General features: G+C 45.0%; 1 protein-coding gene across 1 annotated transcript in view; it reads left to right on the forward strand.

Annotated features, from left to right (window-relative positions):
- Positions 1-15,963, forward strand: part of ankrd50 (ankyrin repeat domain 50) — a 32,675-nt gene extending 16,712 nt beyond the window's left edge. Inside the window, exons 4-5 of the mRNA XM_029512154.1 lie at positions 11,052-14,587; positions 14,917-15,963. Of these exons, the coding sequence (XP_029368014.1) occupies positions 11,052-14,584 (3,533 nt within the window). The 3' untranslated portion in view covers positions 14,585-14,587; positions 14,917-15,963. The remainder of the gene's footprint in view (positions 1-11,051; positions 14,588-14,916) is intronic.
- Positions 15,964-17,030: the final 1,067 nt, after the last annotated feature.

Genomic DNA, 17,030 nt, shown 5'->3' on the forward strand with positions numbered 1-17,030 from the left:
TCCCCTAAAAATACTCAACACATTGTTTACAAGTCAGACATGGCAGTGACCTGCCAAAAGCCTCCACTTTCATACTCAGCAAAGAGCCAACTCCTTTTTTTTATAAGAGCGGCCTTTTTCGTCTGGGGTGGAGGTTGTGTGGGTTTCCCAGTATACTCTGGTCTGTGGTGATGGGAACTCTGCGGCTCGTGTGAGTATAGTGTCGATAAAGTTTGAGCACCGACCTTTAACCACAAGGTCACTCTGCAACAAAAGTCGGCCACGATGCCTCTGAGATCACAAAAAGGATTTAAGACAGATCTCTGAATTCCTCATCCCCCCTTCTCTCGACTGTTATTCTTCGCATCTGTCCCAGAGTGGAATGTGCTTTGGGACGTTTTCAACACCTCTGAGACCGAGCAGGAAGAAGAAGGCATTCTGACTTCTGCGGCCAAATGCCTTGCTCGCATCCGCTCGGCTAATGCCCCCACAAACAAAGAGCGTTCTGTCTGCGAGAAGCAGAACAAGAATTTTGGACCATATCCCTCCAGCTGACTCAAATGAAATGATCGCTCGCTTTTGATTAAGTCCCAGTTTTCATGTAGTACCTTGTTTTTTTTTTTCATGCCCTATAAATAGTCTGGAGATGTAAATAAGCAAAGAGTCATACTAAAAACTGGAATGTGCCCCAAAATGTGAGCAGAGCTGCCTCTTTCTGTCCCAAGTGACAGCAGACTTATGGAGAGAAGCTCTTTTCTGTCCCAACCCCCCCCACGCCCCGCTCCTCTGTGTGCTGTGCTACTGTAAGACCATGAGAGGGGCAGCAGAGTGGAAACACTTAGGCAGCGATTTTGGTTTGGAGCCGGGTAGAATCTGTGCCAATTTAACAAGGCCTCCGGCAGAAGGGAGAGCAAGGGAAAGGCGGGAGAGGAGGCGGGGTGGAGGTGGAGGTGGGACACAGTGGCGGTGGGCATTTGAATAGAAGCAGCCTCTCAGTTCTTTGTTTTTTTTTGTTTGTTTTTTGAAACCTATTTTAACCTTCATCTCATAATCTCATAATTTCCATACTCATACACGACTGATAATGTTGACAATGTGTCAAAATTGGACACCTTAAATTGAATATTGGATATTTATAATAAATTAAACTAGAGCAGATATTTTGTGATTTTTGTGTTGTTTTTTTTTTTGGAGGACTCCACTGTTTGTAATTATTTTTATTTGACCCTGGATAAAGTAAAAACGCTAAAAAGAAGAGAAGAAACTGTTTCATTTCAATCATAGCTCCCGTCACAGTTTTTGACCCGGCCTGGTTTGTGATCTTTTTATTGCATGGAGGCATCACTGCACTCTAATGGCTCCCATGCATGCTTGTCAAAGTCCCTGCTTCCCAAGCGGGCGACTCTCAGCGCTCTCGTAGCATTCTCGGGGAGCTAACATGCCTTGAGAATATCTGATTAGAACGTGCTCATAAATAATGAGGCATGACTCTCATTAAATCGCAGGAAATGCATCATATGGTGGGAAGGTTGAACCGTCAGGCTGCTCGAGAAGTCCACACACTGAGTGCCACTCTGTTATTGGTCTGGCATTGGTATTTATTCATAGATGTTTATCTGTCTGTCCCTGGTGCTTCATATTTGCATATAAATCTTTTATCTTCACATTTTAGTTCTTTAACTGAGGTCCATATCAGTGGTAATATGATGCAGAGTGGGCTGTCAGTTGATATAATTGATTTATGTAGCACTTACTAAAGCAGCAGTTACAACGAGAACAAAGATGAAAAAAAAAAAAAAGTTGCTAAATCCCGAATCAGGTCTTTCACGGATGATGTCAACGTGTGGCTGAGTGTTGTGGCTAACAAAACAGAAGAGAAGCGACAGTGCAAAGAAACATACAATACATTAACAGCATGAAATCGAAAATGACCGATTTCATTAATTTGTCTTTGACAAGTTAGCCTTCAGGATTTCAAAGTAAAAGTTTTTTTTAAATGGCATGATACTTTCAGTTTTGGTTAAACCTCCTAAGTCTTCTCTTGTCGCTCTCCCTCGTTTTGTATACAGAAGTGAGAATGATAATGATCTGCTCATCTAACTCCCACCAAGAAAGTAAACAAGCATATTTCTCCAAAGGATGTTCCTCAAAGAAAGAAAATGGCCTAGATTTAACTAACATTCAAGGAACAGAAATGTAGAGCATGCAGGTAGCTCAAAGAATGGCATCAACAGAAAACAGATAAGATTCTTTATCTTATCAAGTCTGCCTGTTTTTACTGGAAGCAAATAATGGATCCAAATAGAACCAGCTATCCGAACAGCCATTTAAAAAAAAAAAAAACAAAAAAAAAACAAGATCTGAGATAGTCTGAGCGAGGGGACTACTGAGTGTCTCCTGTGTGGAAGCATCTCGTGGGCAATCCACGACTACAGGAGGAGGCAGATGACAATGATACAGCCCAGTTTAAAGGAAACACTAAACAAAACCCCGTGCAGGCTGTACTTAGGATTTTGAGAGAAAAGCCAACATGAGCGAGGGATGAGGAAGGATGGAGAAGTCCTGGATTTGTGAAGTGCAGTGCCAGTAGTTATAATAATATAGTATCAGTGTGCTACTGGAGCCGTGAAAGATAATAGCTCCCCTCAAACAACCACATTCCAGCTCTGCAGCGTTAAAGTGACTTCAATTAGATTGATTTCCACTATCATAAAATACATTATCATTTTCATTCTTTTTCCCAATTTCCTGCTCCTTACTTCTTCTAGTCGGGCACAAGGGGCACTTGGCTGGAGTTGGGGATTTGTGCCAGCCAAAAAACTTGGAGAAGGGCCACGGCAGGGCAAAAAAAAAAAAAAAGCCCACACACACAAAAGCCCCTCTTAGTTATGAATCACAGCTGTAATTAAGACGGTTAGATTCCTGGCTCAGTCTGAGGAATGTCTCAGGAGCGTGTGGCCACTTTCAGAGGACATTCATCCTGTGAGGCATTTTGATGTGGGGGGGGGGAGTTTACTCATTTCCTCCCTAAGATGACACATCAGGTTCTTCCCCAAAACTAATGTGCAGCTCTGCTTGCATACCCCGTTTTGTATAGATAAATTACCGCAAATCCCACCTTCAGGAAAGTTGTGCGACTCTGAGGCTGGGGTTCTGGGATTTTTGGTTCCCGGATCTGCGTCCACCCCTTGCGAGGGCCCTGAACCGCAGCTTCCACTTTTTGCGCCCTGCCTGCCGTGAATGGAGCTTTCTTCGCCCGCCGCGCCGAGAGACAGAACTGATTTACCACCAGTGATCACAAATGAAAAGAGCAGCCCCTGTTTTAAAAGTGTGCGGCCTCCAGCACCTCTCTGAGCAGCCCTTTGTCCCCAGGCATGCGGGTGAATCTGACACAGAGCAAGGCCGACCACTCAGCAAAAAAGGTCAACAAAACTCTTTAACATCTCCCCGGTTGGGGGGGAGGGGGGGCGTTTTGTGTGTGTGTGTGAGTATACTGTCTTTCCGCTTGAATGTGAGACCTCACTGGAGAGACCGCGAGATCTTCTGGCCGGCTGACAACACAAACAGAGTCGTAAAGCAGAGAGGACAGTTTATTTCTTCTGCGCTGCGGAATGCTCCTTGAAGGGAGACGAAGATGGCTCTGCTCACCGACTCCTCGGCGAACGACATTTGTGTTGTCGCGAACGCGTCGAGATAAAATTGGAAACTTTAACGACGGAGTAGAACTGGAACTTCTGTGAAGAACAATTTCTTGAGGAGGAGGAGTCTTTCAGCAGAAAATTAAAGAAACCATTATTATATAGTTTAAACAACTTTAAAACCGTTTCCAGCAGATTTTGGCTACGCTGCGTCCTTCTCCATGGAGCCTAACACCACACTAAACCAAACAGAACATTCAACAAATGGCTCCTGCAGGCAAAATCTAATAAAAGCCTGTTCGGTCCAGAGTTTTCTGTATTGATTGTCTCAAGGCCTCGGATCCTGGGGAGTGAGAGCAAAGACGACATATTTAATGAGCTCACCCTCCCTCACCCCCTTCTTTTTTTTTTTCTTGAAATTGGCTTACACAGACAAGCTGATTTATGTCCATATTCATGTATGACTTGTCGTCTGTGAGGCTGCATGTTGAGCCTCACTTTGGATGAGCTGAAGACCATAATCCTCGCTGAATACTGTAATTTACCACCACGCAGTCTGACAGCCGGGCAAATTACAGGTCTACCGTGTCTGTATCTATAACACCTTGGGTGCTGCGCTGCAGTAACATGATTCTGAACATGGCGGACGAACTGGCTGGCCTCTTTTCTCCTGAGGTGATGCCCTTTGGTATGTGGCATGCCCCTGCCAAATTTTTATAGGCCAGATTTTCTGTTTTCTTTTCTTTTTTCTCTCCCAGGCTGCTGCACAGAGCTCAACTTGTTAGTTTTTGCTTTAATTGAAGGGTGTTTTAATTAAGTCTTAATTCTACTTTAGTTGGAGTAAATGCAGCAGAATTCTTGGCACATTTCGGGCTCGTTTTGCTGCAGGGGGTGACAGCTACAAAGTAAAGACAGGTTCTTTCTTTTTCTTTTTTTCTTTTTTTTTAATACCACGCTGCCTCTTGACCTGCATGCCAAGGATGACTTTGCAAGTACCTCTGCAAGATTTCACAGCACGCTACCGCAGCTCTCCTTCTGCTGAATCCGTTTACCAGACGTTTCCCTGTGAAAGGTTTCCAAAATGGTTGCAGGCTCTCCTGGCCCTGCGTGGCGAAAGCAGATAATGGCTTGTTTGACTCGGCGGCTAATAAAACACGACTGACATGCTAGACCTGAGGAGTCTCTCGTGCAGGTTACTGGAAACATGTGGCAGTGGGGGCTAAATGAGGTCAGCGGGAGGTCAGCCAGTGTAATGATGAACAAAAACATGGGCAGAAATTGAGGAAATTTGACACCGAGTCAGGGCCGGGAGCTCTCAGCACTACAACAGCTTACCGCCACCATGAAGAAACTGACATACTGACAAAAGTGACACGGTTGGTTAGAAATTGGTTCTGTGATTCTTTTGGATTGTAGAAACTATTTTTGCACATTAAAATATAACTTTTTTTGACCAAAAGGCAAAAAATGAAAAGGATTAGGTGGGATGAAAATAAGGATTACCAGCTCAACTCCCACCCCCGCCTCCCCCTCACCCCTCCTCCAATTTGCAAAAATCAGTAAATGCACATTTTGAATGAAGTTAAAGCCGTTTATATACCGCTGGTCCTGTTTTATCTGCGCATTTCTGTTCTAACACTCACACTTTTTTTTCCCACTTGGATTAAATTTCCAGGCATCTGTGCAGCTGCAAGAAGCTCTGTGATATATAGTGACAGCTAGAGTGGATATCCATTATGGGATTGAGTGAAAGAAGGCACATGTAAAGTGACCAGGTGCACTGTCTTATGGCTCAGTCTCTTGTAACCATCTTAATGAGCTGCTGTCATTCAAAGACATCAGTGCCGTGCCTTTTTTTTTTTTTTTTTTAACTGGAGTTTTCCGCAAAGTTTATTATGTGATGGATGTATTAGTCCCCACGCAGGTGTTTTGGATGGCTTCATCTAAAATATGTCTCTCAAAGTGAGCCATGTGTTAAGTGAACCCCCCCCCCCCATCCCCCCATCCCCCCGTGCTCCTCCTCCTCCTCCCACCAAATCATCAGCCCTGTTCAGTTGCACCACAACAGGTTTGACTGGAAAACCCTTTCCCATCCTGTTTGAAATTAGGCGAGAGGCGTGTCCGGGCAGGCGCTCTGCCTCCAGCATTACCTAAATTAATTGTTAAAGCACGATCATTTCAGCGTCTCACCTGGTGGTCGTTCGGTGCGGCAGGAAATTTACAGACATAAACATAGCATAACATAGACATAAAATGGAGTCGCTAATCTGAAATGATTTTTTTTTTTTTTTTCTTCCCTGAAACAGTTATCTTTGCATGGCTCAATTAAAGCCTTATCAAAGCTTCTCAGTACTTTGCTTTGTCTTCTCTCACTTGTGAATAAGCCACATTTATCCCAGATAAAATAGAAAGTCTTATCTTTGTTCGTCTGCTGGAGTAGAAATTAAAGAGCGTACACAATGAAACAAGGAGCTCAACAGTTATTTTTCAAAGCTTAAATGGCAGCACACTTTTCAAAGGACTGTTGTTTGCAGACTGTTGGAGCTGACTCTCATCCACATACTTGTGTTTAGGAGGTTGGCGCTCTGGTGTTTTTTGGAGCCAAGGAAACTCTGCAGCTGTCGAACAGACGTTTGTCGAGCGCGGGTTTACTGGAGAGCCTGAGGAGAGGGGCAGCGGGGCTTGGGTTTCTGTTTTCTTTATGGATCCGATGACTTAAGATGGTGTCTCTCGCAGAGGTCGTGCCAAATCTCGGCGCGCTGCCGTTCAGAAACCCCGGGTTTGATGAGCCCGAACCTCGAGTTACTCGACGCACACGCACGTGCGCGCGAGTGCACCGCCTCATTTGTCATCTGAAAAATTAATCTAGAAGGCAAACAGTCCCTCTTTTGTACGTGGGGTTCTGTCTGTGGTGGCCGGTATCCAGTTCTGTAACGAGCAGCAGCTGGCTCAGAGGCCTGTACTCAGGAGCTGCATCCCTCACCCTGATGAATGTGTCATTTGTTGCTTGTTTAGCAGTCGCCTTTGTTCAAACTCTGAACCCTCCTCTCACACACATATAAATAGCCTGAACGCACACGGCTACAGTTTGTGTAGTGCTCTTCCAATTGTGCAAAAATCCAGACCTCATCATGACTGCTGTACTCTTTTTTTTTTTTGGGGGGGGGGGGGGAGTAGGTCTTGGAAAGCATTTGAACTTTTATAGCCAATGAGCATTCTTGCATTCTTCTGTAGTACTTAGTTCCTGTTACACCACAGTCATCAAATACAGGTTGGATGACTTTCCTCCTGTGGTTGTGTTCAGTGTTTTTATCTGCAGAACGAGGCCTGTAACAATGTCATGACTTCACAGTCGTCCTTATAAAGTGATGCCTGCTGATGAAGTGGAAAGTGTCGGCCCTCCTCCACCAATAAGCACTAAGTGAAAGGAAAGATTCTGTCTGCTTGTTTTTAGAGGTTGATTCCAATAAAGCGCTCTTTCTTCATATTTCTTTCCTTTATTTCCAAGCATTGCTTTATTTCATGGTGGCTGCAGTCAAATTTCCGTCTCCTCCTCCTTCCTCCAGCTTTCCGAGTCACTGTATCTTCGTAATTGGTGTGTCAGCGACCGTGGAATGTAGGAGAAGCTGTTTATCATAAACTACAGCACGGCAGCATTTTTCTTTTGTCCCCCCTCGAGAAAGTATTCATGATAAAGTGTCATCTCCAGAATCGGTCTGTAATGCACACTCAATGTTTTCCTTAGACACCCCCCCCCCACCACCAGTTCATAGCAGAAATCTGACATCAAGACTAAATATTATATGTCATACTTGTCTGAAGTTACTGGCTAAGTGATTTTTTTTTTCTTTCTTTTTTTTCTTAGTAGTCCATGTTTTCCCCCCAGTATTGGCCTCTTCCCTCTTCTCAGCTAGTGGGTTTCCTGTCCCAGCTGGAACAACCCCAGAATGTCCAAAGAAGGATCTGGTCCAGAAGGAGCAGTGGGGTCCAATCAGTGACGCTCGAAATTCTCACACACACACGCACGCACAGCTGGGAATCGCTCCACACCAGGCCTACGCACAACACGACTGGCAAAATGTGATACTATATCCTTAAGTTGATGGAGTTTAAAAACACAAAGCTAAGGAGAAGGGGAGATTGTATCCTAAACAAACAAACAAACAAAAAAAAGCATCACTAGCTGGAGATAGTAAAACAAAAGGCCGGGGTAAAGAGGGAGAGGGAAAAATCCTCTGATAGCACAAAAGGCTGAAATTTGATCTTTAATGCTTTAAGTCTGAGCCAGAAGAGAAGCGAGAACACAGAGAGCAGGAATGCACATTAGGATCGTTTGGTACCTCCAAGTGTTTCAGTATTTCTTTTTCTTTTTTCTTTTTTGACATAAACCTGAAAGTACACGCACACACATGCATAACGAGCCATTACAGTTCTTCTCAGGATTCTGTCAAAATGAGTTACAAGCTAAGAGCAAAGGTTTGAAATGTACACAAGCTTTAATGGTTTTTAGTACTTATAGGTGAAGGTGCTGGAGTGTTTTCACTTTACCTAAAGCTACTTTGTCTGCAGGAATGCCAGTGACTCCTGCAGGACTGCAGGATGGGAGCTGGTGAGGGGGGGGGGGGTGAAGAGAGAGCGGAGCGAAGGGTGGAAAATGCACTCGGCCTCTGAAAACAATGACAGACGGAAAGTGGGTTAGGGTCATTGAGTTTCTGTTATTATGGGGCAATTATATTGTATACTGCTGGAGAGTTATACAACATAAAACTTAATTAATTTAGACTGTTTGCACAGCTGCTGTTTTGTTAAACATTAAACTGCATACATGAATATTCAGGATAGACAAAAATGTCAATACATATTTCCTTTTAATCAGGGGGATTTTGATTATATATATATAGATTGATATTCATCAGGTTGGTCTGGTTTGGATCGTAGAACTCATTAATCCTAAAAAGCTTACCCCCTACTCCTCTGGGGCAAGAAACTCAATGCCATAAAATATTTTATGACAGCTAATGGGTACCTATCACGGAGTCCAACTTTGGTGTTTTGTAAGAATGAATCTGTTTGTTCTTGTTTTCCTCCTGTCAAGAGACAATTGCATTTAGTAATGAGCACAGGCGTGAATGCCTACATTTACACTGCTTTATCACAGCTTGAATTGTAGCGAAGGGCCCAAGGACAAAGTAAGAAGAGATTATAGTGAAGTGTTGTTAGTGGGTGTGAGCTTATCTTGAGCAAACCCAGAAGCAGGTGATAAAGAAAACCCATCGCTCCAGTGTTTACCAGGATGCGCTGTCCAAACTGTCAGTACCTGCTTTGGGAACTCTTGTTAAACTCACTGGGTTCGTTATCTGGCGTCCAGGTGCGGTTACCGCCGGCAGAGCGCCGAGTTCGTTTTCTACAGCGCCTTTTCTGCCCACACATTCAGAAGAGCACAACACCGCTTCAGGCCCGGTGACAGTCTGATTCATACTGTGTACAGGGAAAAGTTGTGTTATGTAATCAAAGCAGTCACATTTCACCGGTGAGGCTGAAAGCGTTGGTGCTGAATTTCTTTTTACCAGAAGAAAAAAAAAAAAAAAGCTTTTAGAGTTTCTTGTGAGAGCAGGAGACACTCAGTCAATACCAAGTGGCCTAAAATTGAAACCATGATTACCTAATCTGTGGTGCGACTGCAACAGCGGGGGCCGGCCGTGTAAACGTGACTATCGCTGACTTCACTGACTGATCAGGTTACAAAATTTGTCAGCTAAATGCCATGTGACTGTGCTGACGTTGGGCCTCTTTCAAAATTGAATTGGTAAGAGCAGATTCTATTATACCATGTGGGGGACCGAACAGATTTAATCTCTTTGCAGGCATTTGCAGGTACAAATCTAGTGGCTCTTTGGACAACGAGAATAGCCGGTGCCAGACATGCCTCCCTCTGTTTATGCAGCAGTATGTTACCCAGACAAATGCCGTCTCTCTGAGCACTTACTCCACAAGTGTGTTAATGCATTGGGCGGTTTTTGTGAGATGGCAGTGCAGTGATAGGATTGTAGCTGCAGCTTGTAAGTCACTGCTGCTTAACGTTCCATACTTGTCCCGTCATCTGGCTACCAAAACAGTTAAAAACGTGGATGATTTGGGGAATTCGGCTTCATTAAAATACCGTGTATGTGAGCAGGAGAGCAGCAAATGCAGAGAGAGCATCTGGTGATGTTTTTTTTTTTTTTTTCCTTTCTTTCTCAGCAATCTCAGAGAACCATGGGAACTGTAAATAAAAGCATGCAAAAATGTTCTCCTTGCCCTCAGGTTGCGGGCTGCGAGGACCGCGAGCTGATTGTTTTAACATGGAGGAAAGTTCACTTTATGCCCATTAGCAGAGGCCATTATGGAACTATTTTTCTCACATCTCGAAGAGGAACTCCTATTAAAGATTATTCATTAAGGCCCACTGTGATCATGTCCTTTTTATTCCCAGCAGGATTTAGAGAAGGTCTGTGCTGGGAGCATGTAGCACAATAATAAGTGTGGCACGGGAGGGATGTTTTTCAGGCCATTGATGTGCTACAGGCATGGAAATGATGTCTCTCTCGCCCTCCCCCATTTTGATTATTGTACATCTCCCGCAGATTTGCTCCTGCTGATTAACCACTAATAACATCTACAGTCGGCGGATGGGTTGAATGACCAATCAATCTCCATTGTTGAAAGGAATTAGTATTTAATATAAAGTATTTTTGCAGTTATCCAAACCACTGTGTTTTTTTTTTTTTCCTCTGTTAAAATGTGCTCCTTTTCTCTCGGATTTTTAACGATTATTTCTCCATTCGGGTGTAACGTTACATGGATACAAAACAGCACAAGCATCTTTTAATGTAATATATTCAATATATAATATGGCCGTTTTTATGCTGAAATTATTGCTGTTTTTATCATCACACAGGCGCACTCTAAATTATTACGTCTGAAATTGCTTCTGCACCCGACATAACATAGAGCACTAATTGGCATGAATTTGTTTTCCTCGGTGCTTTATGGGCTAAACTGATGGCGAACTCCCGCTGATCGTGTCTGCTTCCTTCTGACAGAGGGGTTACGCTCCCAATTCCTCTGAAAGGGTTTTCTATAGCAACATGGCTTTACTGTTAATTATCCCAGGCCTTAGGAAATTAAAGGTTGGCTTAGCCTAATTATCCAAAGGTACAAGATCAGCGGATAAATACTGGATTTGATCTCAAGGTCAGACTTAAGCTAATGATTCAAGGAGCACTGCGGGGAAAGTAGGACCAATCACCAGTCATCATCAACTATAATTTTTTTTTTTTTTTTTTAAATTGTTCTCACCCTTTTACATTTTGATGAGCTCTTTTTTTACTTTTCACAACCAAGTATTAAGCATTTGCCGTCAGGGTTGTCTAACATCCGTGTCTTCTCTCTCAGGTTTCCGCAAAATCAGCCTCGATGATCTGCGTAAGGCCTACATCGTCAAGGACGTGCAGCAGTACATCCTCCACAGGCTGGACCAAGAGGAGGCCCTACGGCAGCACCTGACCAAGGAGACGGCCGAGATGCTCAACCAACTCCACATCAAGAGCAGCGGCTGCTTCCTCTACCTGGAGCGAGTGCTCGACGGCGTGGTGGAGAACTTCATCATGCTCCGTGAGATCCGCGACATCCCCGGCACTCTCAACGGCCTCTACCTGTGGCTCTGCCAGAGACTATTTGTCAGAAAACAGTTTGCCAAAGTCCAACCCATCCTCAATGTAATCCTGGCAACTTGCAGGCCACTAACAGTCAAAGAACTGTACCATGCAGTCTGGACCAAAAACATGACACTGACTATGGAGGAGTTTCAGAAAAAGATGGACATTCTCTCCAAGTTGTTGGTCGATGGCCTTGGGAGTACTAAAATCCTTTTCCACTACAGTTTTGCAGAGTGGCTACTGGATGTAAAGCATTGCACCCAGAAGTACTTGTGCAATGCAGCAGAGGGCCACAGGATGTTGGCGATGAGCTACACCTGCCGGGCGAAGCAGCTCAAACCACTCGAAGTGCAGGAATTTGCACTACACCTCGTCAATTCCAATCTGCAGATCGAGCCGTTTAATCTGGCTCTTTGGATGGTCTGGAACGGAACTCCTGCTAAAGACTCTCTAACCACTTCGATACCCAGAGAACAGGAGGTTCTGCAGCTTCTGGTCAAAGCCGGAGCTCATGTTAACAATGAGGACGATCACGCCTCGTGTATTGTACAACAAGCCCTGGAAAGAGAGGACTCGATACGGACATTACTTGACAACGGGGCATCTGTGAACCAGTCGGACTCCAGCGGGAGAACTCTGCTGGCCAACGCCGCATACAGCGGAAACCTGGATGTGGTTAATTTGCTCATATCTAGAGGGGCGAATATGGAGCTGGAAGACAACCATGGACAAACAGCACTTACTCTTGCTGCGAGGCAGGGCCATACCAAAGTGGTCAACTGCCTGATTGGCTGCGAGGCCAACATAAACCACACGGACCACGATGGGTGGACGGCCCTCCGCTCAGCGGCTTGGGGTGGACACTCAGAGGTGGTATCGGCTCTGCTCTATGCCGGGGCCAAAGTGGACTGCGCCGACGCTGACGGCAGAACTGCTTTGAGGGCTGCGGCCTGGGGAGGCCATGAAGACATAGTGTTGAACCTGCTCCAGCACGGGGCGGAGGTCAACAAAGCAGACAATGAAGGAAGAACGGCTCTCATTGCTGCAGCGTACATGGGCCACAGAGAGATTGTTGAACACCTCTTGGACCACGGGGCTGAAGTTAATCATGAAGACGTAGATGGGAGGACCGCCCTCTCAGTCGCCGCTCTCTGCGTTCCCGCAAGTAAAGGCCACGCGTCTGTCGTGAGCCTGCTGATCGACAGGGGCGCAGAGGTCGACCACTGTGACAAAGACTGCATGACCCCCCTCCTCGTGGCTGGCTATGAAGGACACGTCGATGTAGTCGATCTGCTTTTGGAAGGCGGAGCCGACGTGGATCATACAGACAACAACGGCCGCACGCCGCTTCTCGCTGCCGCGTCTATGGGCCACGCCTCCGTCGTCAACACATTGCTTTTCTGGGGGGCTGCTGTCGATAGCATCGACAGCGAGGGGAGGACTGTGCTGAGCATTGCGTCCGCTCAGGGTAACGTGGAAGTGGTCAGAACTCTGCTGGACAGAGGTCTGGATGAAAATCACCGGGATGATGCAGGCTGGACCCCATTACACATGGCCTCGTTTGAGGGCCACCGCCAAGTGTGCGACGCCCTCATCGAGCAAGGTGCTCGTTGCACAGAGGTCGATAATGACGGTAGAATACCTCTGATATTAGCTGCACAAGAGGGACATTATGACTGTGTGCAAATCCTTCTGGAAAACAAGTCATGCATTGACCAGAGGGGTTACGATGGGAGGAACGCTCTGAGGGTGGCTGCACTAGAAGGTCACAGGGACATTGTTGAGCTGCTGCTGAGCCACGGTGCCGATATAGATCACAAAGATGCAGATGGACGCCCGACGCTCTACATATTGGCACTTGAAAATCAGCTGGCCATGACGGAGTATTTCCTTGAAAATGGAGCAAATGTGGAAGCGTGTGACACCGAGGGTAGGACGGCCCTCCACGTGTCCTGCTGGCAAGGGCATGTTGAAATGGTGAGGCTGCTGATTAACTATCATGCTGATGTGAACGCCTGTGACAATGAGAAGCGATCTGCCCTCCAGTCTGCCGCGTGGCAAGGCCACACTAAAGTCGTACAGTTTTTGATAGAGAACGGCACACATGTGGATCATACATGCAACCAGGGAGCAACAGCACTGGGGATAGCTGCACAGGAGGGTCACATTGATGTCGTGCAAATACTTCTTGAAAATGGCGCTGACCCCAATCACGCTGACCAGTTTGGACGCACAGCGATGAGAGTGGCAGCGAAGGGTGGCCATGCGATGATCATAAAACTTCTGGAAAAGTATGGGGCCACAACTCTAAATGGCTGCAATCCTTCCCCAGTACACACCATGGAACAAAAAACCCCACTGGCTGTGACGGGTAAAATGCAGTCCCTCACCATTAAGTCAAGTAGTTCTGGCAGCACCGGGGCAGGAGATATGCAGTCGTCTGGGCGCGGTTTACCCAACGGCCCCGTCCACGCTTTCAGTTCACCATCAGAATCTCCCGATTCCACTGTAGACAGGCAGAAATCCTCCCTGTCAAATAATTCCCTCAAGAGCTCAAAGAACTCCTCCCTGAGAACCACATCGTCGACAGCCACAGCACAGACGGTGCCGATCGACAGCTTTCATGGACTGACGTTTACAGAACAAATCCAGCAGCACTCGCTGCCTCGCAGCCGAAGCAGGCAGTCTATCGTGTCCCCATCCTCCACCACAAAGTCTATTGGTCAGCAGCCGTCGTCTCCATCCAATGACTTCGACTGGTCTCAGTTAAAACCTGGCCTCAAATCCACAAAGGGAAGTAAGACTGGAAATGGGACTTCCAATGGTAAAGCAGACAAGAAAAAAGCCAAGAACAGCGGTTCAATGCAAGGTCAGGTTTTGGAGTACGAGATGACGCAGTTCGACAAGAGGATCGCCCTCAACAAATCAGTAGCGAATATTTCAGTGAAGGATCCCCACTGTAAGATCATGATAGGTGGTTCGATCCAGCAGGAACGGGGACAGGGCCAAGACCAGTTCTTTATCCAGCAGCAGAGCTGTTCTGAGAAGAGGAGGAACGGCATCATGACCAACCCCAACTATCATCTACAGGGTAATCAGGTTTTCCTGAGTAGGGTATCAGTTCCTCGGACTGTGCAGAACAGAGGCCACCAGGATGTTCTAGAGAACTATCCCATAGGGGAAACCGAGTTAAGCCTTAAACAAGCCCTGAAACTGCAGATTGAAGGATCAGACCCTGGGTTTAACTACAAAAAGGAGACTCCATTATAGCTGGTAAGAGTTGCTTTTTCAAAAATAATGCATCTCCTGTATGTGCTTGTTCAATCGCAGCAAGCGTTTTGTCTCAGAGTTGATGTTCAGGTCAGGGAGACTTCACACAGGTGACGCTTTGTCTGTTCATTCACGGCGGCTAATGTAGAGACTGATAACAGACTTTTAGTTAATGGTTACTTGCACTCAACAGAGCCGTCATTAGTTGTTAGGCTTTGTGATTTAACCAGACTTGCATGAACAATGCCTCAAACTGGATTAAGCAGACTCCCCCCCCCCCCCCCCCCCCCCAAACAAAACATTAACCCAAAACCATTCCTGTACCGTTTCAGATGTCTTGAATGCCATTCATCATGCAAACCATTGGAGGGAATGTGCCAAAGCAACTGTTTTCATCTGCATTAAAAAAAAAAAATCAGTGGGAGACCTCAAAATAATACCTAGGGAAGAGTGTTGATTGGCTGCCTAAGGCTTCTTGGAACTGATACTTCGATGTGCCTACATCTGTTACAGCCTTCTTCATCTATTCATGCAAACTATCATTTTAATTTAATGTAATGCTATTTAATAAACAGTGTATGCACTTTTAAAAGAGTAAAATGACAGACATGCATTTGTTCTATTCACTATGTATCCCATCCATGTTTTATCAACAGAAGTGTTTGATAGAAACATACCAATGAATATTTTTTTTTAATTATCATTTTATATTTGTTCTGTTTTTTTTGTTGTTGTTGTTGTTGTTGTTTTTTTTTTCACACTGACAGCAATGTAACACTGAATACATTGTCGCAAACCAGAGGACATAACAGTAACTGATGCCATGGTATGAACTTAACGCATTGATAGTCTGCCTTTCTAGAGACCCCAAATAATCTGTGTAACCTTGATCAGTGTGCTAAGCCTATGTTGTGTGTAATATGTTAATAGCTATGGCAATTTACTTCACGAGTATATACAAGCATATTTATTTTTGGAAAAAAAGCCACTTTTTGCTGCGTTTTTGTGTTGCATTACGCTCTACCATGGTGCTGTGTCTCAGAAGTTGCCTGCAGTTATTTTGGACTCCCAGTTTTGTTGGCTTTGTGCATCTGTGTATTAGTACAAATATCTAAGGAAGACAGCGGTTCATCAAAAATGTAAAAAAAAAAAGAAAAGAAAAGCAAAAAAAAAAAAAAAAAAAAAAGAAATCATTTTGTCCCTATGGGATTTTTGAGTTGTTTGTGTGTTTATCTTTTTGTGTGCGTTTAAGAAAAAAAAAAAACTATTTAAATGATCCATTGTGTATCGTCAACAAAAGTTTGGTGCTAAAACGCAGCAATTTGAAATGAAAGCCGTGATTTAAAAAAAAAAAAAAAAAAAGGCATATGTCTGCAGAGTTACATGTATAACCTACTGCATTGCAAGAAACAAATCCCAAGCTTTGTTTCCGTATTGTCATGTGGTTCATTTTCAGCAGTTTTGTTTTTTTGTTTTTTTTAAAGGGGCATGACACAAACGGCTCAAACCTTTGGGGGGGGGTCAGCCATTCACACGACTTGTAGCCGTGCTGTGCTAGTGATATTGTTTGAAATGCAGAGTTGTGAAGCCAAAGTTTGAAACAACATGCTCTGCTCTGCCCCCCCGCCCTCTCCCATCCCTCCCCACCCCTGAGAACAGGACTTAACCCTGCGGGAGGAGCTTGGGAGGACGAACCGAAACATCTGTTTCTCATGAGCGATGTGGAGCCGCGTTAGCGTTTACGGGCTGTGTCATATTTTTTGCAGGCTTTTCATAATGTTAACAGTGAGCTATTTTTCGAAAAGGAACTGGGAGCGGGGGGGTGGGGACAAAGGGGGTTTTGTGGGGGTCGGGGCGGGAATGGGGGGTAGAAACCTATCGCATGCACAAATGTTTAAAAGCCCTACTGAGAGCTCTCAGCTCTTCAGTACAACAGTAGCTCAGAAGTTTGCCATGAAGGGTCAATAGAAGGATTCAAGGCAGGATCGGGTCTAGAAACAGTGTTGGAGAACATACTGTATAGTCTTATTAAGCAGTTATCTTGTTTGTCTTGACTGTGTTTTGTCTGCCATCTTTGATTTGACTGTCAGTGATTGGATTGTAAATAGCTTCCCATGTACATTCAACTTTCAGTTAAAAAGAATTCCTGTATTATATGAAGTGGAATTTTCTGATGTATATTAAAGTGCTTAATAAACATATTTGCTTTACTGCTGAAAAATCTTTTTCCAACTTTCATTCAGATATAAAAGCTGCTTCATATATGTATATTTTCAATAGTTTCAATTACATCAAACTGTTTTCCTACAGTTCATGCAGTCAAAGTGTGTGCTGCAGGGCTGTGAAACGAAGGCAATGGCCTGGCTACTGTGTGATTGACAGCCTACCGCACACGCCAAACTGCCTGATCCTCAGGGAGTGCGGAGCAGGTCAGATCCAGCCCTCT

Source organism: Echeneis naucrates, chromosome 10, assembly GCF_900963305.1.
Source record: "Echeneis naucrates chromosome 10, fEcheNa1.1, whole genome shotgun sequence".
NCBI lineage: Eukaryota > Metazoa > Chordata > Actinopteri > Carangiformes > Echeneidae > Echeneis > Echeneis naucrates.